The sequence below is a fragment of the Trachemys scripta genome, chromosome 10 (genome assembly GCF_013100865.1).
Source record: "Trachemys scripta elegans isolate TJP31775 chromosome 10, CAS_Tse_1.0, whole genome shotgun sequence".
In the NCBI taxonomy this organism is placed as follows: domain Eukaryota; kingdom Metazoa; phylum Chordata; order Testudines; family Emydidae; genus Trachemys; species Trachemys scripta.
In genome coordinates, this window is record NC_048307.1 from 72,956,455 (window position 1) to 72,982,052 (window position 25,598).

The window sequence follows — 25,598 nt, forward strand, 5'->3', positions numbered from 1 at the left end:
AATTATAGTACACAATGCTGCACAAGTTGCACACTTTGAGACTCCGTTTCAGACATGGTAATTATTCTGCTGTCAAACACTGACTGCTTTGACTCCTCTTTGTGTTTTCACTCACCACAATCTCTTTATTTAAATTTGATTTTAATCAGCCATTGTCCACCTACCCAGCAGGAAGTAATTACTTTCTAACCAATTTCAAAAAGCTCAGTTTCTCCATCCACACTGGCAACTTTGGTACCACGCCGTCGCTCATAACGACTGTTAGTGTTTAATGCGGACAATGTGCTTGGAACTGTACTAGACACACAGATGAAGACAGCTGCTGCTCTGGGCAGATTACAATCTGAACAGGAGACATGAAGAAGGCAGGACACATTGAGGAACCGAGAAGAGTTTCCTTGGTTTTATTAATGCCTCTCTCTTCCTGCTGTATGCAATGTTGTGGTGGTGAAGGCACTAGTGGGTTTGTGGGCCTTAAACAACAGTCTCAGAACAAACAATTGAAAAAGTTCTAAGCGGATCTCTTTTCTGTGGGGTAGAACATATAAACGTGGGTCGAGCAGCATGAATTAAGCTTAGGCTGTTTGCTAGGGAAGCGAATGTCGCTCTCAACATGTGAAGGAAAGATAGGAGTATGGTTCCATGAGGAGCTCTTTAATGACAGGAATATCAAAAAGAAATCCTACCAAAAAATGGAAACATGGCCAAGTTGCTAAGGCGGAGTGCAAAAGAATACCACAAGCATGTAGGGACAAAATCAGAAAGGCTAAGGAGCTAAATGAGTTAGACCTAGCAAGGGACATAAAAGACAATAGGAGGTTTTTAAATAGATTAGGGGCAAGGAGAATGTAGGTTCTCTACTTAGCAGGGAAGGAGAGCTAGTACCTGACAACATCAAGAAGGCTGAGGTGTTTAATGCCTATTTTGCTTCAGTTTTCACTAAAAAGGTCAATGGTGTCCAGATACTCAATACAATTAATATTAACAACAAAGGGGAAGGAGCACAAGCCAAAATAAGGAAAGAACAGGTTAAAGAATATTTAGATAAGTTGGATGTTTTCAAGTCAGCAGAACCTGATCAAATTCATCCTATGGTTCTTAGAAAACTAGCTGCAATAATCTCAGAATCATTAGCAATTATTTTTGAGCACTCACAGGGGAACGGGTGAGGTCCCAGAGGACTGGAGAAACCTAAACATAGTACCTATCTTAAAAAGGGGGAACAAGGTCCTTGGGAATTACAGACCAGTCAGCTTAAGTCTGATATCTGAAAAGATACTGGAACAAATTATTAAACTATCAGTTTGTAAGCACCTAGAGGATAATAGGATTACAAGGAACAGCCAGCATGGATTAGTCAAAAACAAATCATGTCCAACCAACCTAATTTCCTTCTTTGACAGCGTTACTAGCCTGGGAATGGGGTGAAGCAATAGATGCAACCTATCTTGGTTTTAGTAAGGCTTTGACACTGTCCCACATGACATTCTCATAAACAAACTAAGACAATGTGGTATAGATGAAATTATACACTACAAGGTGGGTGTACAACTGGTTGAAAGACCATACTCAAAGAGTACAGTAGTCAGAGAGTATATCTAGTGGGATCCCACAGGAGTAAGTCCTGGGTCCTGTACTATACAATATTTTCATTAATAATTTGGATAATGGAGTGGAGAGTATGCTTATAAAATATGCAGATGACAGGGGGGCGGGGGGGAGGGAGAGGCGAGGGTTGCATGCACTTTAGAGGACAGGATTAGAATTCAAAATGACCTGGACAAATTGAATAACTGGTCTGAATTCATCAAGATTAAATTTAATAAAAACAAGTACTTCACTTAGGAAGAAAAAATCAAATACACAACTAGAAAATGGGGAATACCTGGCTAAGTTTTAGTACTGCAGAAAAGGATCTGGGGGTTATAGTGGATCACAAATAGAATATGAATCAACAATGTGAAGCAGTTGCAGAAAAGGCTAATATTCTGGGGTGTATTAACAGGAGTATGTGTCAATTTTACTATGATTCTGTGCATGGAGACAAGCGATAAGATAAATGTTATAAAAACCCTATAGATAGGCATTACTAAGGCTAAAATTGGGAAGTACCCAATTCACTTTTGAAGCAAAACTATTAGGACACCAATATCAAGTCTTTAGTTACATATGATCATTTACCCCCACACACACTATATTTATTGAATGTATGTTGGCAATAAGAACATAACTTGTGATCCTTGATCCTTTAGTTATATCTACAGTAAAGCATCCAAAAGAACTCTCAGTTATGGTACAAACCATAGCTTACAAGAAGTGGAAGATTGGACAAATGACCACGGAGGAGTATAAAAATATCGCTCAGGCATACAAGAGTGAAATCAGGAAGGCCAAATCGCACTTGGAGTTGCAGCTAGCAAGAGATGTTATGAGTAACAAGAAGGGTTTTTTCCAGGTATGTCAGCAACAAGAAGAAAGTCAAGGAAAGTGTGGGCCCCTTACTGAATGAGGGAGGCAACCTAGTGACAGAGGATGTGGAAAAAGCTAATGTACTCAATGCTTTTTTTGCCTCTGTCTTCACAAACAAGGTCAGCTCCCAGACTGTTGGACTGGGCAGCACAGTATGGGGAGGAGGTGACCAGCCCTCCGTGGAGAAAGAAGTGGTTTGGGACTATTTAAAAAAACTGGATGAGCACAAATCCATGGGGCCAGATGCGCTGCATCCGAGGGTGCTAAAGGAGTTGGCGGATGTGATTGCGGAGCCATTGGCCATCATCTTTGAAAATTCATGGCGATCGGGGGAGGTCCCGGATGACTGGAAAAAGGCTAATGTAGTGCCGATCTTTAAAAAAGGGAAGGAGGAGGATCTGGGGAATTACAGGCCAGTCAGCCTCACCTCAGTCCCTGGAAAAATCATGGAGCAGGTCCTCAAGAAATCAATTATGAAACACTTAGAGGAGAGGAAAGTGATCAGGAATAGTCAGCATGGATTCACCAAGGGAAAGTGGTGCCTGACTAACCTAATTGTCTTCTATGAGGAGATAACTGGCTCTGTGGATGAGGGGAAAGCAGTGGATGTGTTATTCCTTGACTTTAGCAAAGCTTTTGATACGGTCTCCCATGGTATTCTTGCCGCCAAGTTAAAGAAGTATGGGCTGGAAGAATAGACTAAGGTGGATAGAAAGCTGGCTAGATCGTCAGGCTCAATGGGTAGTGATCAATGGCTCCATGTCTAGTTGGCAGCCGGTTTCAAGCGGAATGCCCCCAGGGTCGGTTCTGGGGCCAGTTTTGTTTAATATCCTTATTAATGATCTGGAGGATGGTGTGGACTGCACTCTCAGCAAGTTTGCAGATTACACTAAACTGGGAGGCATTGTAGATACACTGGAGGGTAGGGTCGGATACAGAGGGACCTAGACAAATTAGAGGATTGGGCCAAAAAAAACCTGAAGAGGTTCAACAAGGACTAGTGCAGAGTCCTGCACTTAGGACGGAAGAATCCCATGCACTGCTACAGACTAGGGACCGAATGGCTAGGTAGCAGTTCTGCAGAAAAGGACCTAAGGGTCACAGTGGACGAGAAGCTGGATATGAGTCAACAGTGTGCTCTTGTTGCCAAGAAGGCTAACGGCATTTTGGGCTGTATAAGTAGGGGCATTGCCAGCAGATCGAGAAACGTGATCATTCCCCTTTATTCGACATTGGTGCGGCCTCATCTGGAGTACTGTGTCCAGTTTTGGGCCCCACACTTCAAGGAGGATGTGGAAAAATTGGAAAGAGTCCAGCGGAGGGCAACAAAAATGATTAGGGGTCTGGAGCACATGACTTATGAGGAGAGGCTGAGGGAACTGGGATTGTTTAGTCTCCAGAAGAGAAGAATGAGGGGGAATCTGATAGCTGCTTTCAACTACCTGAGGGGGGGGGGTTCCAAAGAGGATGGAGCTAGGCTGTTCTCAGTGGTGGCAGATGACAGAACAAAGAGCAATGGTCTCAAGTTGCAGTAGGGGAGGTCTAGGTTGGATATTAGGAAACACTATTTCACTAGCAGGATGGTCAAGCACTGGAATGCATTACCTAGGGAGGTGGTGGAATCTCCTTTCTTGGAGGTTTTTAAGGCCCGGCTTGACAAAGCCCTGGCTGGGATGATTTAGTTGAGAATTGGTCCTGCTTTGAGCAGGGGGTTAGACTAGATGACCTCTTGAGGTCCCTTCCAACCTTGATATTCTATGATTCTATGAACCATAAAAAAGCAAAATACTGCCTATATAAAACTTGTTCATATTTCCTTTCTAGTTGTTTAAATTGGTAGCAATTCCATTCAGCCCAAAGAATTGACTAAAACTGAATTTCACTTATAGACAAAGATGCTTCTTTAACTCAATCAGAAATCAAAGATCACTTTAAAAAAGTCTAAGTGCTAAGGAAACTGAGGCTTGTCTTCACTACAGGGGCAAGTCAACCTAAGTTACACTACTCCAGCTCTGTGAATAATGTAGCTGGAATCGACATAGCTTAGGTCGACTTACCCCAGTGTCTTCATGGTGCTGCGTTGATGGGAGATGCTGTCCAGTCAACTTCTCTTACTCTTTTCAGAGCTGGAGTACTGGGGTTAACTGGAGACCATTCTGCCATCGATTTAGCGGGTCTTCACTAGACCCGCTAAATCAATCCCCGCTTCATCGATTGCAGCAGCCTTGATCTCCCTGTAGCGGAGACCAGCCCTGAGAGACTAACCTTGCGCTACCAATGCATCTCAACCCTCATCTGCAATAGAACTGGCTATTCCAGTTCAAAGTCCCCAAATGCAATACTGGCAATAATCTCCCGATATTCTAGGTCTAGTTGCAAGTTTTCTGAGTGAAAAAAAAAAGTCTATGACATAGTTAAGATGAGAGATTTCACTGTAAGACCTTCAGAAAACAGTCTGGTTGTGATCATATCCCTCCCTTCATTAATAAAATGTTTGATAATGGTGAGGAGTTAAAGGCCTTTTCTAGATTTAATTCTGTGCCTTTGCTTTAACATAGGAGCTCCCCTATGATGAGGTGAGGTAGATAACTGGATAACTATGGTGGTCCATGGAGAATTGTCCAGTCACGTAGCTTTGGTTCCTCTTTCCTATATCCTGCTTCTACAATGCACTAGAAGGCCAATAGGGCACACTGAATGTTCTCCTAATGCCATTTTCCATGTAATTGCTGTAGAGGTCCCAAAAAGATTGTGGAATTGTGAACAAGATGAGAGATGGTCCTTACAATTGCAAATTGGAGGGGAAGAGGTCCATTATAGCAGTATACACAGGAGGCTCTGGATACCAATCCCAGTCATGTGACATAAACCTTTTGTAACCGTGACCTACGTCACAGGACTGTGGCCAAGATATAAAGTGCATTCTCTGACCGGCACTATTGCACCCAACAACTTGATTATAGTGCACAAGATCATCTCTGTGTTAAAGTGGGGTTCATATCATAAGTTTTTGAAAGCCCCAGGTTAGTAGTGGCAATTCATCTGTTATGGGGATATAGATAATCCTTGTCAAGGACTTCCCAACTCAGAGTTACTTGTTATCAATAAGACTGCAGCTGATATAACAGCACCTCCCACATTAGGGAGGGGAAAAGTGGGTTTAAACTTATTTGCCTTAAATTCATGCTATAACAACACACTAGACTTTAAAATAGAATACCACCTTTTATCAAGTAACTAAGTGTTGACAGTTACACTGAGGTGATAGTTGCTTGACCTGGAGCCTGATTAAATATTGGCATTAATTATATCACACTCTGCTGATGTTTCACTGTGCTATATTGAGGAACACTTGACTGCCCTGCCTCTTCTGACATCAGTTGCAAGGCCTTGTGACTGAATCACTGTGTACACTGGGAGCTGAGCCAAATCAAGGAGCTAAGAAAGAACACATTAAAAAGTATTGTTATAAAGTGTAGGTAACTTACTCAGAGATTAAAGGAGAGATACAATTGTCACAGGGGAGCCAAATAAAACAAGGGCCAGTTGTTTTCAGCACGAAGTGTGAGCCCACTTTCACACAGATGCTAAAAGAATAGACTGACTTCATCGCTACCTGCTGATTATTTTTTTTCCAGAGCAGTTGCATCACACCTGCCGTTTACAGTTCTTGGCTTTAATTCTCACTCACCAGAGAATGCTGAAATGGAATGCTGACATTTAATTTTAAAAATGGATTTGAGCGTCTCTCCTTTGGTCTTCAAATAAGCTCTCTCAAAGGCCTGTAGCCATATCATCTCAGGCTGTGACTTCACCAGATCTCACAAACTAAGCAGACAGGATGGGTCCGCTCTTATGGAACTGGAGAATGAAAATCCAGGTGATTTAGGAAGTAGTAGTGGTGATTCATTAGGTGGCTCTCTTTCCCTCCAAGTCAGTGTAATGAATCAATTACCCAGTATGGATATCGTTTTATTGGAAATACCCTTTTTTCTATTATATACGAAATCTAAGTCCTGAGCACATGTAACCTCTTAGGTTCCCACAACACTTTTCACAATTATAAGAGCATTAACCTAGTTGTCTCAGGGCAAATTGCATTCTGCCTCTCTAACTAGACCTTGAAGTTCAACTGAAGATGTTATTTTTCACTTTCTCCCTCTAAAAGTGGCAGGACAATGCTGTTGGTGTAGAGTAGTTGTCAAAAAAAGAAGCAGTTTGGTGTATGGAGAATGGATCCCTAAAGATATTTTTACTTACACACACCCCTTCCCCGCTTTCAGGATAAAAGTTGCTAGAGAAATAGCAACTGCTACTCATATTTAAAACTTTATTTTCTTAGTCAAAAAAAGGCCACACCAGAAAGACCTCCTAAAAATCACACCAAAACAAAAAACTTTTCCTGGAAGCAATCACTGGTGTATGTGGCTCCCTCCAGATAATCACTACGTTCATTTCCAATAATTTGCTTTGTAGATGGCATATTCCTTATTAACAAATGAATGACTTGTTTTGAATGCAATTCTTAGCTTTCAGAAATATGCAGCCCCCAACCAAGCCTATGTATGGGATGTCTAATAAATGTCAATCTGAAAAAGAACACAAATTCCAAGAACTTTTAGTGCTGTTTGATAGTAATGCCCGCTGCTGACTGGTCCTGGAAATTATTCTGTCTCTCTCTTTTGAGCAAAAATCAGAAAGTGGTTGATCTGTTTTTGGTATTAATCTTTTTTCTCTTCCTCTCACATGGAACAATCCACTCAACCGATGGAGAGATATCAGTTGTCAATTAGTGGTAGGTGGAACATGAAACTGATCCAAAAAACTAGCAGTCCATAAATTGAAAGCAAACATATTTATTTTCCTGGATTGTTTGCATCTACTGAAACGGTCTCTTGATTTCAGTAGAAGCAGATTAACTTTTATAGCTACTGAGGAGGGTGGGGGGAATCACCAGAGCAGTAACAGTCATGTCATGCTCATATCAACATACACAAAGAAAAACTATACAGTATGCCAGTATTATCATCATTTTGTTCATCACTGTGCTAAACTAAACTTCCATTTAATCCTTCCTGCCTCCACACATGGAAAAAGAGACCTTGTAAATATGTCCAATACATGAATTTATTATCTATAAAATGCAAAACAATCAAAATGATAGGGGGGAAAATAAACTTAGCTTGAGTGCAGCATTAGGACTGAGAAATCAAGCACTCAAGAACAGGAAATTCATAAAGTTACACACTAAAATTTAATTCTGTCTGGTGTTTACATCAAATATATGTACATAACCTGCAATTTCTTGTAATCGCTCTCTGGTGGTTCCTAACTTTAAAACAAAGTTTCTTCTAAATTGACGTGGCTATAATCTGCTTGTGATTTACCAACTTTTATGTTAAAAACTGTACACAATGCAGCTGTGGATTTCAATAAACTATTTTTACAGTCACTTTTCAGAGGAGAATCACAGTCTAGTGCTGCTATGTGAAAGAGAAGGTGGCAGTCTGGGAGTAAAAAATTAAGCCATTGACAGAACAAAGGTGCAGAATTAAAAATGACAAGAGATTAAAGGCCAGTATAGTCCACTATGTCAAACACCCAGTGCTTCACAAAAAACTCCCCACCACACCTGCCCACTTAGCTCTTACTTCTACAGCTGTCTGCACAAGCACTTTTCTTCCACTAGAACAAGTGGAGCTCTATCAATGGTAGCAATGGTGAGACTATAAATGTAGACTGACCACTAGAGTTTCACCCACCATCTTGGCTAACTCTGCTCAGAGTAAGCATAGACAACATGGAGGCTAAAACATTACTGCTGCCAGTGGCCTGCTGACACTCGAACGCCCAACATTGCTACCAATAGAAGGTGTCGGTGAAGCTGTACCCAGAAGTAGCAAGTGACAGATTTTCCAAAACAGCTTAGCATGGAGAAGATATTTGAAGGTAATTCTGCTGTGGTTGAAGTCCCATTGACTTCAATAGGAACAGGATCAGACGTTGTGTCATCAGAAGACTCTTTCCCTTCCAACCCTAATATTCTATTATTTTATCAGGAGAGAAGGATAAGGTCATTAATAAAGTAGACAATCTACAAAATAACATTATGGACTCTCTGTTTTGAAACAACAGGTTGAAGTCTATTTAAGCGGTTTCCAGATTGGAAAAGCTGGTGAGAGGAGCCTTATAAAATATGCATTGCTAATTGTTCAGTGCACATGGCAAAGGTCCCTAGGAAGAGAAAAGTAGCTTACCTAGAGTAGGACAGTGGTTACTTAGGCTACATCTTCACTACAGGGGGGAGGGGTTGATTTAAGATATGCAAATTCAGCTATGCGAATAGCGTAGCTGAATTCAACATATCCGAGCCGACTTACCCCGCCATGAGGACGGCGGCAAATCGACCGCCGCGGCTCCCCCGTCGACGGCGCTTAATCCTACCTGCGCTGGTGGAGTGCAAGCGTCGATTTGGGGATCAATTGTCGCGTCCCGATGAGACGCGATAATTCGATCCCCGAGAAAGGGGAGGGATAGCTCAGTGGTTTGAGCGTTGGCCTGCTAAACCCAGGGTTGTGAGTTCAATCCTTGAGGGGGCCACTTAGGGATCTGGGGCAAAATCAGTACTTGGTCCTGCTAGTGAAGGCAGGGGGCTGGACTTGATGACCTTTCAAGGTCCCTTCCAGTTCTAAGAGATAGGATATCTCCAAAATGGATTTCTACCCGCCGATTCAGGCGAGTAGTGAAGACGTAGCCTTATTTTTAAAACTGGCACAGTACATTTATGTTTCCTTCCAAACAGGGAATACATTTTGAACAATACAAGGATTCCACAGGCAAACCACTAACATGATGCACATCTGTGGTGCTATATACAGTAAAACAGTTAAGCCGCCTGCCACTGATTCCAAAACATATTTGAACAATTTAAATACATGTGTGTCTAGCTCTTGTTTGGCAGTTCCTATCATGCTGCAACAGGGCTTCTATTCAGAAGAAAAAGCTATCCTGTTCTTTATTATCTTGGTCATCCATGTCACCAGCTTCTAGAGAGACTGATTTAAAACATACCGTACTAAAGAAACCTTAGAGAGCTCTCCTGCCATTTCCTGATGATGACCCAGCTCCATTTCTGTCCTATCAAAAGTCTGACAAAAAATGATACCCTTGGGTGAACATTAAGGTTTCTTGTTTCGCACACAAACTGACTTGCAAGACCTCTCAATACTCCCTGAGTTCCAACAGCACTTACGTTCACCCAGAAATGTTCTCCAAAAAGGAAGGGGATATTTCCATGCTTTTAAGCTTATGCATGGTGCAGAACAGTGTTATGCATTACAGCATTCCACAAGTGAGACCCTTAAACTTTCTACTTAAAAGGAATTAACCGGATTAGCTAAAAAGCTTCCTTTTTACTGCAGTACTAGATCTTTAATTTGATTTATTTGGGGAGCAAAGGATAAAACAAGATAACCAAGATCCCTGGGACAGAACAAAACCGCATCAAATAGGTACAATTTGTGACACAAAAAAAGATAAAACAAATATTTTAAATGTTGGCCTACTCACATATAACGGAGCTTGCTGTGGATTAAGTTTCATGACCCGAACACTGGAATGGAAGAGAAAAGAGGTGTTAAAAACATTCATTTATCCTCTCTAAAATTAACTCTTTTTTTGGTAAGCTGCAGAATCCTAAATAAAGAATATACAAATCCACACAAGGCCACAGCTTGAGAAAAATTTCTCTCTAACTATAGTTTCACACTACTTTACCTTATGGGTCCAGCTGATCTAAATAATACAAGAACCAAATTCTTCCATCTTTGCTCATACTGGGCAGCACTGAGGAAGGGTGGCAGAGTCTGGCCCAAAGGGAATAGATAGTTGATATCCTTTGTGTCACACATGGCACTGCCCATTTCGGGCTAGACCTTACAACCTGTCCTGAATGAGGAGTGGCAAGTAACTGCACCAACCTAAAAGCAGAGCAGTGGTCCCATTTTGCTCTTAGCGAAGGGGAGGTTACTTCACCCATTTCAGGCAGAAGTTTATTCCTTCCCTTTACACCCAACCAGCTGCTTTGGCCAGAGTGCAGGGAAGGCAGTGCCAGGACTCCTCCCAGTCAGGGACAGAAGAGCCAGCAGCTATCTCCCGCATTGATAATAGTTAGTGGAGATGGAACTCACTCCCCTGTACCTTCATGTCAGTTCACCTCTCTTCATTCCCCAAACACATCTTAAAAACCACCTGTTTCCGAATGTGTTCTTTAGTGTTGTAACCCTGCCACACATCTGACAACCCACTGATATTTGCCCCCTTCTATTTTTTTTTGTTGGGTCCTTTATAGGTCCTTTATTAATCTTCATGAATTTGCTGAGTTCTCTGCAATGGTGCAGAATGCCCTAAAAGTCTCTGCATGCTGCATGTTAATAATTATTATTATTCCATTATACATTGCCAATAATTCCCCCCCCCCCTTTTAGCACAAAACTGTTTTATTTATTGTAGCTGTTCTCCCTCAAGTCACAATTACAGTACTGATGGCTCGTTCCAGAATGAAGTGGTGAAATCCATTAGTCTGGCAAATGTATCTTCCAAAGGAATCTGGTCCCTGGGCTTGCTGGAGTGGTGTCTTTCAGGAAACATTCCAAGAAAATGCAGTACACTGAAAAATCATTCTTTATGAAATTCAGGAATGTTCTTCAGAGAAAGCAATATACAGTGCCCAAGCATTTCTTCAGTGATAGCCTAGCCAGGAAACATCAGTCCTTGTCCCAATCGTTTCCTATTCCAGTCTGGGAATCCTTAGAGGGTAAACCACACATAGATGAAAAAGTTTTTTGAATCATTTAGCCGCTGTTGGAGGTAGGTGCAGTTTTAATTCTGTGCTGTGACAATCACGCTGCTTTCTAGAGCCTTTAAACTAACATTCTGTTAATTTTAATATGTAACAAAAGAGAATTTGGATATTTAAATGCTTTTGGGTCAATTTAGCACTCCTGAAATATAAGGGATTGCCCTTAATTTGCCAAGAGATTAAAGTCTCTTGTGTACCCAAAGGGCAGGTGCAACATGCGCATTGGCAATGCAAGCCCTCTTTTCATAGCTCCTCTGAAGACATGCCTCAAACTTGACTGAGAAAGATCTATTACTTGAGAAGCGAGAAGGAAATTCAAGCTCTACACCCACACAATCCTTGGCTTCTATGCTTACACTGCCAACCGAAGTATCAGTTAGTGAAAACCGTGTTGATAGCTTTAGCTTCTATCCCAGGGGTGGGCAAAGTTTTTGGCCGGAGGGCCACATTGGGGTTGTGAAATGGTATGGAGGGCCGGGTAGGAAAGGCTGTGCCCCCCCCCCCCAAAAAAAAAACTTCCTGCCCCCTGCTCGCCCCCTCACACTTCCTGCCCCCTGACTGCCCCCCTCAGAATCCCCGACCCATCCAACCCCCCTGCTCCTTGTACTCTGACCGCCCCCTCCTGTGACCCCCTGCCCCTAACCGCTCCCCTGGGATCCCCCCACCCCCACCCCCTTTCAGAATGTGGCCTTGCGAACATGGGCGGAGGACTCAGGAGGAGCAGGGGCAGCCACGCAGCCAGAGAGAAGCTGCAGTTTCCCCTTCAAAGCGCCGCTTCTCTCCGGCTGGCTGCGCAGCCACCCAGTCCTCCGCCCGCGTTCCCGCCACCCACCTTCTCCCCTGCCTCCGCAGTGCAGCCCCTCCCCGGCGCGGGGGGTGCACTGGTGCTGAGCTGCCCGAGTGCCCAGCCCTGGGTACCCCTGTTGTTGGGGGGCCCGTGCCAGGGCGCCCTGTGTTCACTTGTAAATCTGCCCCTGAGCCGCAGAGCCCGCCACGCTGCCACACTGTCGGCACGGCGAGCTGAGGCTGCGGGGGAGGCAGGACAGCGGGGGAGGGGCCGGCTGCTCAGTGGCCGGGCAGGACAGCCCCACGGGCCGTAGTTTGCCCACCTCTGTTCTATCCACTAGTACTTGTTCTGAGACCCACCACCTCATTTCCCATAGGCCAACAAAGAGTCAAGAGATGGTAATGACTTTCCATTACTACTAACATGGACCACAGTACCCATAGTCCATTTCAGTACCCAACCCCCTCTATCTTCCATATCGCTCCTTCCTATCATGATTGTGTCCCATAGATTTCCCCACAGAGAACTGCATTTCTTTAAACATAACTTCCATTTCCTTTTCTTCTGGAGTTGTGAAAATAAAAAGCACCTCTGTAGAAAACAATCTAGTGTTAGGAGAATTGTACTAGAGCAGCAGTGGTTCTCAAACTTTTGTACAGGTGACCTCTTTCACATAACAAGCCTCTGGGTGTGACCCCCAAAATAAATTAAAAACACCTTTTTATATTTTTAACACCATTATAAATTCTGGAGGCAAAGTGGGGTCAGGGGTGGAGGCTGACAGCTCGCAACCCACCCCCCATGTAATAACCTCACGACCCCCTGAGGGTTCCCGACCCCCAGTTTCAGAACCCCTGTACTATAGGTATGGGGGGGCGGGGAAGCATCTCTATGTAAAGCCAATGGCAAAAAGCGTGCAAGCTTTTCTTTCAACTTCCCAAATGTTCACTTTGCTTGAAAAGAGCTATGAGGAGAAATTAGAAGCGGATTCTAGTACGCCTGTATTCAAAGGTTTCCAGGAGCTAGACACTAGAATCCTAACTGCACCTGGTGAGAATGTACATCTCAGTCCGGCAGAGCCTGAATTCAGGTACAGGATATTTAAAGCAGATTTTGTTCTCTTTTTTTATAAAGCACCGTACAACAGAGAAACAGAAATCAAATGTGGCCTTAGAGATAAGAATAGATTTTTACTTCACCCTCCTGGTAAATTCATAAATCCCTTGCAGTTTGGTTTTGTGATTTGTTGCATCATCAAATCTTTCCAAGGAAGCTGAAGCCTTGGCACCTATTCATCATCCTAGGATCATAGGTATTATTGTGACTGTCAGTACATCTAATCTCCCAGGACCAACCTAGAAGGGAAGGATGACATTGCAGCTCAAGTTTTGGGAACGGAAGTCAGGAAAACTGGCTTCTGTTCCCAGCTCCACCATGGATATTCTGTATGACCTGGGGAAAAGATCTCTGGGTTAAATTTTGGGCCCACTGAAGTCAGTGGGAGTTTTGACATTCATTTCAGCGGGGACAGGACTTCACTTATTAATAACCGCAACGTGCTTTGAGATCCACAGATAGAGGAGAGCAAAGCTTTAGTCTTCTAATAGGACTTTTCAATTGTGCTTATTTCCTTCAGTAGCGATGGGAGCAAATCTCTAAGTACTTAAGGCCCCCGGTAAACAGGGTGAAAATGCCCACCTGCACCTAACTCACATACTTTGAATAGCTGGTCCAAACCTACCTCCTCCCTGGGGTTTGCCTTCATTGTTAAACAGCAAACCAAAATAAACCTGAGCCTAAACTTTCTCCAGAGCTTAGCAATTCCTACACTCTTTCCCCTGAAGGATACCCTCTAATTCCTTTTGCCTTACAGTCAAACCTTTTTGTACACCTTGGTAAGACTAATTATTTAGACATGCCTGGACAAGGAGGAATCACCAAAATCACGTTGTATTTCTGTGCAGGGTCCTAGTACCTGACATCTTGTTATATACACCCTTATTTCATAACAGCTTCTAAAACTGGTCATAACATCACGTCCAGTTTCAGTCACAACATTCTCTTCCACGAGTCACAATAAAAGTTTTACAAAATAGCTGTGTTCGAAAGACTTGTTTTGCCTTTTTCACGCCTTTCAGCTTGTAAGACATTGTATTACTTGTGAAAATGAGGGACCAATAACATTGGCTTGAGCGTGGCATGCTTTTGTGAGGTGCAGAGCAAGCTTCCCGCACACAGCTCTGTCAATAAACCTCACTCCTGATCTACACTAGCCCCTGCTCTTCCAGTCCTATTCCCCGCTCGAATCACACATCTCTCTCTGCCAATTCTCCTCAGATATTCTGGAGCTGGGCCTCTTAAACAGACACCCAGAGTGTTGTCCAACTGGGTGCCTTTTCTTGTGTGTCATGAAAACTAGGTTGAGACCGAACAGTTTTTCATTTTGATATAGACCACTGTTTCAACCTACCTTCCCCCCATGAAGTGCCAACTAATCATTCAGATTTTCATGAGAGAGGCCCATTTCTGATGGGCTTCTCCCGTGTCCTGGAATTAAATCCTGAAATCTCTGGCTTGAGAATTTAATGATATTTGCATAATGACATGATGATGCAAACATTATGACATCAAACACCACACTTCTGTCTCAAATCAGGGTGTTTGAAGGGAGCAAAATCTTTGCCTAAGACTAGATTCTTCTTCAATATTCAGTTCCTTCATTGCCGCAGAAATATTCTGCACCATACAGGAAAACGTCTTTTTCTTTATTGTAAACTAGAATGGCTAATTTGTACTTTTATAGTATTTAATCAGCTGAGTTCACAAACAATCACATTTTACACTCAGACTAAAGATAAAACCTGCATAATCATCTCATTGTATAGCGTCTATCTTAACAAGGAAGCTGAAAATGTTCTATATACTAGCAGAGAATACTTCACCTGCCCCTGAAATTCCACCACACAGCAGCCATTCTACACCAGCAACATTACATTACAGGGTTATTGCATACGAAAGTACAAAGTTACTCAATTCAAGGGATACCCCATGAGGAATTTAAAAAGTGACCAGATTTTGGATCTGAGCAAGACAACACAAGTAAAACCCTTACTCTCACTCTCCTAGGGCTTTTTCTGAAGATCTGATTTATTCTTTATTAATTTTTCAAGAGCTATTTAGTTTCTCAGAAAGAACTCTGCTGAGAGGAAGGAATCCTAATCAGTGCTTTCCCACTCCTCCTCCCATTTTAAAATAGGATTTCTCTTTCATGCTGGAAACTCCCAGTAAAGTGCGTCAGGCTCCGAGGTATTTGCAGTCACCCTGCTTATATCATTGTTTGACTTCTGTGGTTTGAAGGTGGATACATTCTCATGCTTTCAGAATCCAAAAGGTACATAAGCATGCACACTCTGAATGAGGTCAAATATCAGAGGGGTAGCTGTATTAGTCTGTATCCACAAAAACAACGAGGAGTCTTGTGGCACCTTAAAGACTAGCACATTTATTTGGGCAAAAGCTTTCGTGGGTAAAAAACCCGACTTCTTCAGATGCATGGAGTAAAAATTACAGATGCAGGCATTAATATACACATTATACACAGTATAATAATGCCTGCATCTGTAATGTTCACTCCATGCATCTGAAGAAGTGGGTTTTTTTACCCACAAAAGCTTATGCCCAAATAAATGTGCTAGTCTTTAAGGTGCCACGAGACTCCTCGTTGTTTTTACTCTGAATGAGGTTATGCCTCGATTTCAGAGTTCCAGTTCTCTTGTTTGTGCACACAAACCTGCAGAGAATGTGTGTTCCTGATTACACTACGCACGGTCATTTGAGTCTCCTCTCTCAGAGCAGCCACCTGTCATCTCTTGGCAGGTAAAGGTCTGATCCAAAGCCTACAGAAGTCAATGACCACTTCCATTGACTGCAATGGGCTTTAAATCAGCTCTCAGGGTGTAAGCATTCTGGGGCAGGGACTGTTTTTATTATTATATGCTAGTACATCACCTAGCACATTGGGGCTCCATTCCTTCCTGGGCCTCTCGGCACTACTGCAACACAGGTACTGCTCTAGCAGATTTTTTTTAGTTGATTTGCAGCAGGTGTGTGTGTTTGTGCTTGGGAGGTGGGGGGCGCTAGAGAGGTACTGACAGAAGTACCAGGTATCTGAGAAAAACCTCTCCCTCTGCTCATGCATGTTTCATAGATGCCTTTACCGCCCCAAAAACAGGAATTTCAAGATGAAGGCTCTTTCAAATGGGAGCAATGGTGTTTTTCACACAGCCCCTAAGCAACCATGCTTCTATCACAGAATCCCTCTCTCTAAGCCAGCACTGGCCTGTGGTCTGCAGCGCCTTGGGATACACTACAGATCAATTCCTTGGTCCCCACTTGGGTAGGCAGGAGTTGGAGTGTTAAGAAGGGAGTCCACTCAGCTTGTGCAGGCAAGAGGCGAAGCCAATGAGTGCCAGACAATACTCAATAACGATCTCTCTAGACAATTAAATGACATTGACTGGCTTCTAGGAACGATCCTGGCTACAATACAAGGAAAACTTGGGGTGGGGGAGCCCCCGCAAAGAGCGAAGCAGAAATGGGAAGCTCTCTCCAGCAATGAAATATTGCTCTCTCGGGTTTTCACAAAATCGCCTACATATGTTTAGTGTTTGTGCTAGTCCTTTATAACCTGAAGGCTGCCTTATCATTATTGTGTGTCGCCAATAAAAGCTAAAAGCAACACATTTCTTGAATTCCTGGGATTTTGCACTGCCTGCAAGCATTCCGCAGCAGCTCAGTCAACCCGGACAAGGAATGCAGACGACTTTAGAAGACAAGCATTCTTTACAGAACCCTGTGAGCACACAGGGTGGACTGCCCAACTCTGATCAGTTACAAATAGGTTACTCTTCAAAACTAAAATTCTTGTCTTGTGATACTCAGGGATGGGCATGTTGGATCAGTGACAGCCTTGCCAAGCTAGCATATTTTGCCACCAGTCCTGCTTATCCAGGAGTCTGTCCTGAAAGCTTAACTTACCTGATGGCAGCTTAACTGAGTTTACCACAGGGAACTTTTAACAGGATGGAGCACTTCCACATTGCAATGCAAAAGGAACGGCAGCCATACACAGGAAGCTCTGTAGCACTGATTCTGATACACGTGAGAATTCTTTAGTCCAGAAGTGATACGTAGGCAGAGCAGCAGGGGAGGAGGCAAATTGGGGGCTTAGTAGATAGCTCCGCATGTACTATACAATACAGTTTCTGCAGCATAAGCAACGGAGGGGGGTCTGCTTGGGCAGCATGTCTTTTGGTATTGCACTTGCCCTGCACTCAGCACCTCATGTCATTTGATTAAACAACAGTGACATGATCTGATACTAAGTAGGCTGTGCCTTTTCCCTTAAAATATCCCACTTCCGCTATCGTCATTTATAGAAATGGTGGACACCCTGGTGTATGCTGGGCTGCCATAACTACTGTTATTTTTACCGCCGTGTTATCTAGCTCTGTTCAGAGCAGGTCACTGTGATGACAGTGCTGCACACTGTCAGATCAGGGCTCCTACCTAGCCACACTGGGAAATTTGGAAGGGAAAAAGGCTAGTGGAGGCAAGGCCATAGAGACAAAGCAGACAGCTGTTGTAGACACTTCATCATCAGTGACGTTTTACTGGAGAGGAGGTTGTGAAACTGATTACTGTGAATAGCTATATAACTTAATTGCAATGCAGGTGTAGACGATATTGCAATTTGGTCTGCAGCCTCAATCTAGTTCCTGGAAGAGAAGCAACCCCACAACTAAAAGGCAGCACTGATCTATCTGGTTCCCCTAGTGGCAATCCCAGCAGAAACTGGGTGGGCAAAGAAGAACAAAATCCCTTCAGAAGCACGTTACATGGGAGTGTGAGAAAAGAGGCTTGCACTGCCCCGACTATAGCTGTTTCAGAGAGAGGAAAGATGCAACTGTCAAGAGTTGGCATTCCACATCTTTCACTAGCGCTAACTGTGCTTTTTAAAAGAAAATAAGATACTGTCTGTGCTTTGAACTTCTTCCTAAGGCCTGTTCTGCCACCCCAAAGCAAACTAATAAAAGAGAGTTCTTTTACACTTTCAGCGAACACATGCAAGCCATTTTAGCTCCAAGTGATCATTCTCTCTCTCTCTCACACACACACACACACAAAATGCATGCTCTCAAGGAAGATATTAAAATAGGCATTGCTATTTACAGAAAACCAATTTTAAGCAGCAGAATACGTATGTATTACAAAAACTTCCTCTTGACATGACTACCATGAGCAGACAGAGAAATTTCCTGTATTGTCTGGCATTAGACAGAGAGCAGTGTTGCAGATGACAAAGATCTAGGTCAAATGCTACACCAGAATGGTACCCAATTAGTAGTGTGTTTGGGTCTCGGTGATCTAAGTAACAAGGTGGAGCTGAATCTACTCTCTCTACCTCTGGTAAAGAAACACAGACAGGGCTGCACCACTCAGGCCTGGTCAAACCCTAAAAAAATCCACGCCCCTAAACACCTTAGCTATGCTGACCTACCACCCAGTGTAGACACAGCTAGGTCGATGGAAGAATGCTTCCATCAATCTAGCTAGAATTAGAGAATTAACAAAATTAAGGAAGGTGAAGCTAGATTTCTTCACAAAACTAGTCGCTCAGAAAAAAAGGAGCAGGCCAGTCACTCACCAGGGAACCATCTTGCTGCCACAGGTGGGAACAAGGAACTGGGGGAGAGTCTTGGCCACTCCACCCTTCACACCTTTGCACGAGAAGGCATAGTGCACATGTGCAGCCCCAGACACTGCTATTAAAAAAAGATCCAATCTCGTGCTCATGCGGCACATGTGCTCTGCCAGTAGGATCCACACCAACACCGACTCAAAGAACAATTGTTACACGCACTCAGTTCAAAAGGATGTTTACAGAGCCAAAAATAAGGCTCTAGCAATAGCCATAGCTTACAGCAAGCTCGGAAGTGTCTGATTCCCTTCCCTAGGGCAGCTTGTTGACTAAAAGGAATAAATAATGGAAACCGTTGGAATTCACAATGGTCTCTTTAAAACGTCTCCACAGCTGTGGTTGCAAATAGACCGAGCCAAACCAGTCCATGCTATCTTTTGCAATGGGAACATGAGCCCTGCCTCACTCTAGTCCTGGCCACAATGAAAAGCTCAAGCCCTGTTGCAACGAGCTTGTGGCATCTGCCTTCAGGCATATCCCAATGGTGGCCGTGCCACCACCCAGCTATGATCCAAGCACATCCCATGTCACAACAAGGCTGTGACAATCCTATCTCCACCAATGGGCCACAATCCGATACCCTTGCTCCCAATGAGTAGCATCTTGCTCCACGAGTAGTTTCATTGACTTCGGTGCAAGTAAGTATCAGAAACTGAACCGGTGTCAACAACATTCAATCTTCCTTCCCCCAGACTCAATGCAAGCACGGCTCCTGATGCTCACCCAAAAGCAACGTGAACGCATCCTATTGCACCAGAGTATTTCCTAGCTCCGCCCCCACATTACCCTAGGGTAGTGTGAGCACAGCCCAGCATACTGTGAGCCAAGTGCCACTTCCCCTCCGTTGCACTGTGAGCAAACGTGTCCATCACTGAGAACATGGCACCTGACGTCCCACCCGTGATGCAATGGAATCAAAATTGTCTTCAATGCCCTCATCACAATGCAGGTGTAATAGACTGCTCTAGTCCATGTAATTAGGCCTCACTAAGGGCTGGCTCACTGAGAGCAGGAGACTTACTGACACCTCACAAATGCACTCCTTTAGCTCAGAGGTGGGGGGTTGGGCTTGACAAGGAAGGTCCTGGGTTAAATCCCTACACAGGGTAAATATTTAAAGTGCCCAACTCTCAATTTCAAATATGACTTGGGTGCTTTGAATAAAAATGGTACCCCACAATGCCATTTTTAAGCAGTCACTTTTCAGAGTACGACCACTCAAACTCAGAACGTCTTCTGAGGGCCTCTATGAGACGTAATATTCCGAATATATACACATAGATATATATACACACACACACACACACACACACACACACACGAGAGAAAATATATGAATGAATGTGTGTTTGTAAAGTTTTGCTGCAAACTTGGCCAAGTCATTTATGCCAATAGGAATAAACCAAACGCTCGGATTAAATAAAAAGAAGTTGAGATCCCAAAATGCTTGAAGAATAGTTCAAGCATTGGTAACAGAATACATAACTGCATCTTACGTAACCCTCTGACAACGGGCATAGTTCAAATATCTGCAGCCAAAACATTCAGTTAACATCAGGCTGTATATTACTCCATCAGCACTCAACATTTACTAGACTACCTACTGTGCGTGTGTTATTAAAATCTTATCTGGGGAAATCACAGCAGACTTTGAATTCCACTATTTGCCTTTTAAACGCAAAATGGATTTTAGCCTTTTCGGATGAAGGAATTCTGGAGGGCAAACATTTGTGGATGAACATTTTCATTATGTTGTTTATAACGAGTGCTGTGGGTTAACCTTTGTAGGTACTTGTCATCCATCTGAGACCTGTCTCTGTACATTTCCTCAGATTGCTCTTTGCAAATCTGTTGTCTGCATTGTAAAACAAGATAAAAAGATTTTATACAAACTAGAAGAATTGCTGCCTGTTGGTAGAAGTCTGCCAGTTACTCGTCTCTTGGGATTTGGGGTGTATGCACAGGGAATACAGTGGTTTAAAATGTTTGCGTTGTGTGAGGGGACTCGTTAATGAACGGTCTGTTGAATAGGCACCCTGCCACCCCCCAAACATGCTCATTATCCTATCCCTCTAATTACATTTTAAATTACTAAGTTGAACAGACACACCACAAAGTTGATGATGCCTACATCATGCATTAATTAAAAGGGGACCCATTTTGAAGCAGGTGGTCTTAAAATTAAAACCCCTGTAGATGATGTTTGGTACATAGACACATTTATACCCTCTGCTCCTCTCCACTCTCATGTGTGCAGAATATTGAGCCTTACAAGCCTCCTGGCATTGTGTCCTGGGCACATTCATGAGAGGAGTAGGAGATGGGCTATGTGGGATCACAGCTTTGGCCCATTTTCGGTGCACATGTTCAAATAGTGAGATTAAAATATGCCATTTCCATTAACAATGTCTAGGTACTTCTATGTGTCCCCATCTCAGCAAACAAGGAGCAAGAGTCCTTCCTGTAACTTCATTCACTAGAATATTCATGGAAAATGAACCTAAGACATGAATGCCGCTGAAGCAAATTCAATTGGTTTTTATTTGAACAAATATTCATGAACACAGTTGCAGCACTCAAATGTTCAAACCGTTTCTTTTAAATTCATGTTTGGTTTGTCACACATTTTGTAGCAATTCAGAACACTCAGCTTGCAATTTTTCTGGAGTTCTATTTTGTCTCTCCCCTTAAAATAACACAGTAAAATTCCTTGCCTTTTCAAATTTGAAAATAGGGCATGAAGTAACAATTCCAGGTTGAAGCACTTAAAAAAGCAACAGTGGTTTCAAACAATGAAAACATCAGCAGGGGTCAGAAAAAACAAGATCTGAAACCACCATTTTCTCATAATAGAAAAAATATCCTTCTGCCCCCTTAAACATTAAAAACTGAATTAATATGGTGCATCTGTTATTGAAATCTGTCCAGGATTCTCTTATGTGCTATTTACATTTAGATTCACTGGGGAAGTGGTGAAGGGCAACTAAATGCATAGTTAATGTCTGCTGGGCAAGGGACTTCTTTGTCTCGCTGTAGCGCTCAAAGGTCCCAATGAGACTTTGTGCTAAGCACATATGATGGGGCTTACTCCCATCACCTGTCAGGCAAGGGGTTAAGAGCAAATTAGTGCACCTGTAGTTGATGGACTGACTGCTCCTCCCTCTCTGGTGAGGGGGCAAAGTAAGCATCACTAGGTACCTGCCCTTTATAGGAACCAGAGGAAACTCACTAGGGAGGAGACTGCAGAGAACACAGTATTCTCCCTCGGGAGAGAAACCCACGGTGGGGGTAGCAAGAAGCCAGGCAGAAGGATTCTCAAGGAGCAGGGTAGGCTCCTGGTGGGGGAGGGCGCTGTTGTAGGGCCAGTTAAACGGACTTCAGTGGAGCCTAAGAGGTGCACGAGTGGTTAGTTCTGTAGGGAACCAAAGAGCTGGGAGGTCCACGGAGAAGCCAGCGGCCTGAGAACCAAAGGGAAGGTGTATTAAACACAGGCTGTGGGAGAGCAGCACAAAGGGGCTCAGAGGTAGGAAGAGGCCCAGGGAAACAGAAGCACGCTTGAAGAAGCAGACCTCTCTGCTTAATATAGGGTCCCAGGGCAAGAGCCCAGAGTAGAGGGTGGGGGTCTGAGTTCCCCTACCAGCTCTGGATAAGGAGGCATGCAAGCCCTACAGAAGAAATACTGAGCCCAGGTTGGGGTTGAAGATTGACTCCAGAAGACAAGCTGAGGAATCGCTCGGGGGTGGGGGGGAAGAGTTCTCTTGTGTTGGGATGTTTTGTGAACTTTCAGTTGGACCTGGACCTTTGTGTTACTGTGGACGGGGACTGAGCTTTATGTAACTTGGCCAGCGGGCTGAGCCAGAGAAGACCCAGGGAGAGGCAGATGGCCTGCAAGAGGTGCTGGTGATAAGGTCCCCTTGCAGCATCGTACCCTGACACAAGGGGGCGTTACAGATTGTGAGTACAGTAATGTACAGAACTGCACAAACACAAGAAAATATGTTCCCTACCCTGAAGAAGTTACAGATCAGGAAGGGTGAGGGACAGGGATACAACCATCATGTGCATGTATATTTATAACATTGTGTTTTTGTAACAAATACACATCATCTATGTCCACGTACCCCTCGATCTAACATGTACAAGAATCCAGCCAACTGATATCATGTCCCAGAAAAAGTGGGCCCAACAGAGAGATCCGAAGAAAAGCCTAGTGACGTAAGGGATCAGTTCATGTGTAAGGGGCAGTTTGGACAAACAGCTATCTATCCTGTTCCAGATGGCGCCTGCTGAGTTGGATAAATGGCTCTTAGGGACCCACAATAGCAAGTGCCATTCTGACTATATCTAACCTTCTCTTTCAAAAGAGTAAATGTAAATTAAATGCCTGCCTCAGTAGCATCATCTGGATCCTTCTTGATGGACACGAATGCACAACTGAGAAGCTCTGGAGACAAAGTGGCATGTAAGGATGAAGAACCATCCTTCTTTTAGACACCTGTACTGTATGCTAGCCCTTTACAGAAATGTCTTAGGGTGCTTCATAGGGGAAAACAATGGCTACAGGATTTTTAGAAACAGGAAAATGGCAGTGCTTGGCTCCAGCAGCTTATAACAACTATGTGAATTGGGAGGAATGCGGGTATTTGAACATATACTCAGACCCACCCGCTCCAAGGCCTTGGGAACACTATAAGCTACATGAGGGAATACTTCAGGTGTATCCAGCTTCAAACTTGGCTGGCTCAAAAAAGACGGAGTTGGAAGTCTGGCATAGATTTTCTATTTACATTTTTTTTTGGTTAACACTACTGAATATTTGTTACGCTCTAAACAGTGTGCGCAGTGCTATACAAGACAGTTGTTGCCATAAGAAGCTCACGGTCTAAAGGGACAAAGATCAGGCACACAAGGGAATCCAGAGGGAGGTTTTGTAGGCCTCCTGGAAGGAGTTTTAAAATATGGGTCTGAATGAAGAGAGGTCAGGAGAGAGAGTTCAAGCTGTAAAGGGCAACACACGAAGGCACACAAAGGCTCAAAGCTGGCAGTGAAAGAAGGAATTGAAGGGTTATTTGAATATGACGCAACATGGGGTGATTTACATAAAGCTGGTCTGAAAAATGGGAGACAGATATGGGTGACCATGGGAATTGGCTGGCATGCCTTACCGGGGTTAAGCCTTATGTTACTTCACAAAATTATAGGAATAACATTTCAAAGGGTAAAAAGAACAGGAGTACTTGTGGCACCTTAGAGACTAACAAATTTATTAGAGCATAAGCTTTCGTGGGCTATAGCCCACTTCTTCAGATGCATATAGAATAGAACACACATATATATATATATACATACACACACACACACACACACACACACCCATACAGAGAGCATGAACAGGTGGGAGTTGTCTTACCAACTCTGAGAGGCCGATTAAGTAAGAGAAAAAAAAACTTTTGAAGTGATAATCAAGATAGCCCAGTACAGACAGTTTGATAAGAAGTGTGAGAATCTCACACTTCTTATCAAACTGTCTGTACTGGGCTATCTTGATTATCACTTCAAAAGTTTTTTTTTCTCTTACTTAATTGGCCTCTCAGAGTTGGTAAGACAACTCCCACCTGTTCATGCTCTCTGTATGGGTGTATATATATCTCCTCAATATATGTTCCATTCTATATGCATCCGAAGAAGTGGGCTGTAGTCCATGAAAGCTTATGCTCTAATAAATTTGTTAGTCTCTAAGGTGCCACAAGTACTCCTGTTCTTTTTGCGGATACAGACTAACACGGCTGCTACTCTGAAACATTTCAAAGGGTAGTACAAGCTACGAATTCTCTCTTCTCAATTAGAATTGCTCTACCTGTGCAGAATACCTGACACATGTGAAGTCACAGACTGACTTTCTTCGTGTTGTGAGAGAGATTTTGGATAACACGCTTAAAATGCCCAAGTAAAGTATTCCACAGCAAAATGCCCATAGCAATTCTCGGATCGTCAGCCCTAGGCAAATGGCCTATAACTCTCCAAGAAAAGTTTAAACAAATTCAGGGATTAACAGAACACAAAAATGGGGCTCCTGGGATCTGACAAATATCCACTGAAGCCAATGGAGTCCTTCTTTTGACTTGAATGAGCCCTGGATTAGATCCTCTCTACATTCTTAAATGTAGCCAAAAAATGTATTGGGTGGGAGCAAATCTACCTACCTTGACTAGTTGGCATGATTTGATTTTTGCATTACTCATTACAAAAAAGAAATCAAGCTCCCAAAAAACAAAAATTCCTCATTCATCAAAATATAGAAGATGGTCCTGAGGGCACTCACACATTATAATAAAACTCTGTCAATCTATGCATAATTACAAACATTGGTAAGACCGGTTCCCTGCCCCAAATTATTTATGCTCTAAACTACCCAAGATAAACAAAGACAAGACATAGGACAAGAGTGGAGAACAGGGAGGGTGTGGGTTCATGAGAAGGACAACAGATCGGCAATTTGGTGCTTAAGTCCCTTTTCAGGAAATTGTACCATCGATATTCCTTTCATGATTATTTATTGTAGTTCTTCTAAATAAACCTCAGTGTCATGAGAAATAAGTTGGGGCTGTCTCCTTTCCTTTTGAGCTGTGCGTGATGCTGTTAAAAAAACTAAGGTAAGAAAATTCAACTTATCACTTAATGCTGTGATGGAAAAGAGAAAAAAAAAATCTTTGTAGTCACCC

At 43.2% G+C, this 25,598-nt stretch overlaps 1 protein-coding gene across 5 annotated transcripts in view; it reads right to left on the reverse strand.

Moving 5' to 3' along the window:
- Nucleotides 1–25,598, reverse strand: part of AKAP13 (A-kinase anchoring protein 13) — a 339,157-nt gene that overhangs the window by 233,473 nt on the left and 80,086 nt on the right. For all 5 annotated transcript variants that reach the window (XM_034783693.1, XM_034783692.1, XM_034783688.1 and 2 more), the window contains one exon: nt 10,039–10,081. In XM_034783693.1, coding sequence (XP_034639584.1) covers nt 10,039–10,081 — 43 coding nt within the window. The remainder of the gene's footprint in view (nt 1–10,038; nt 10,082–25,598) is intronic.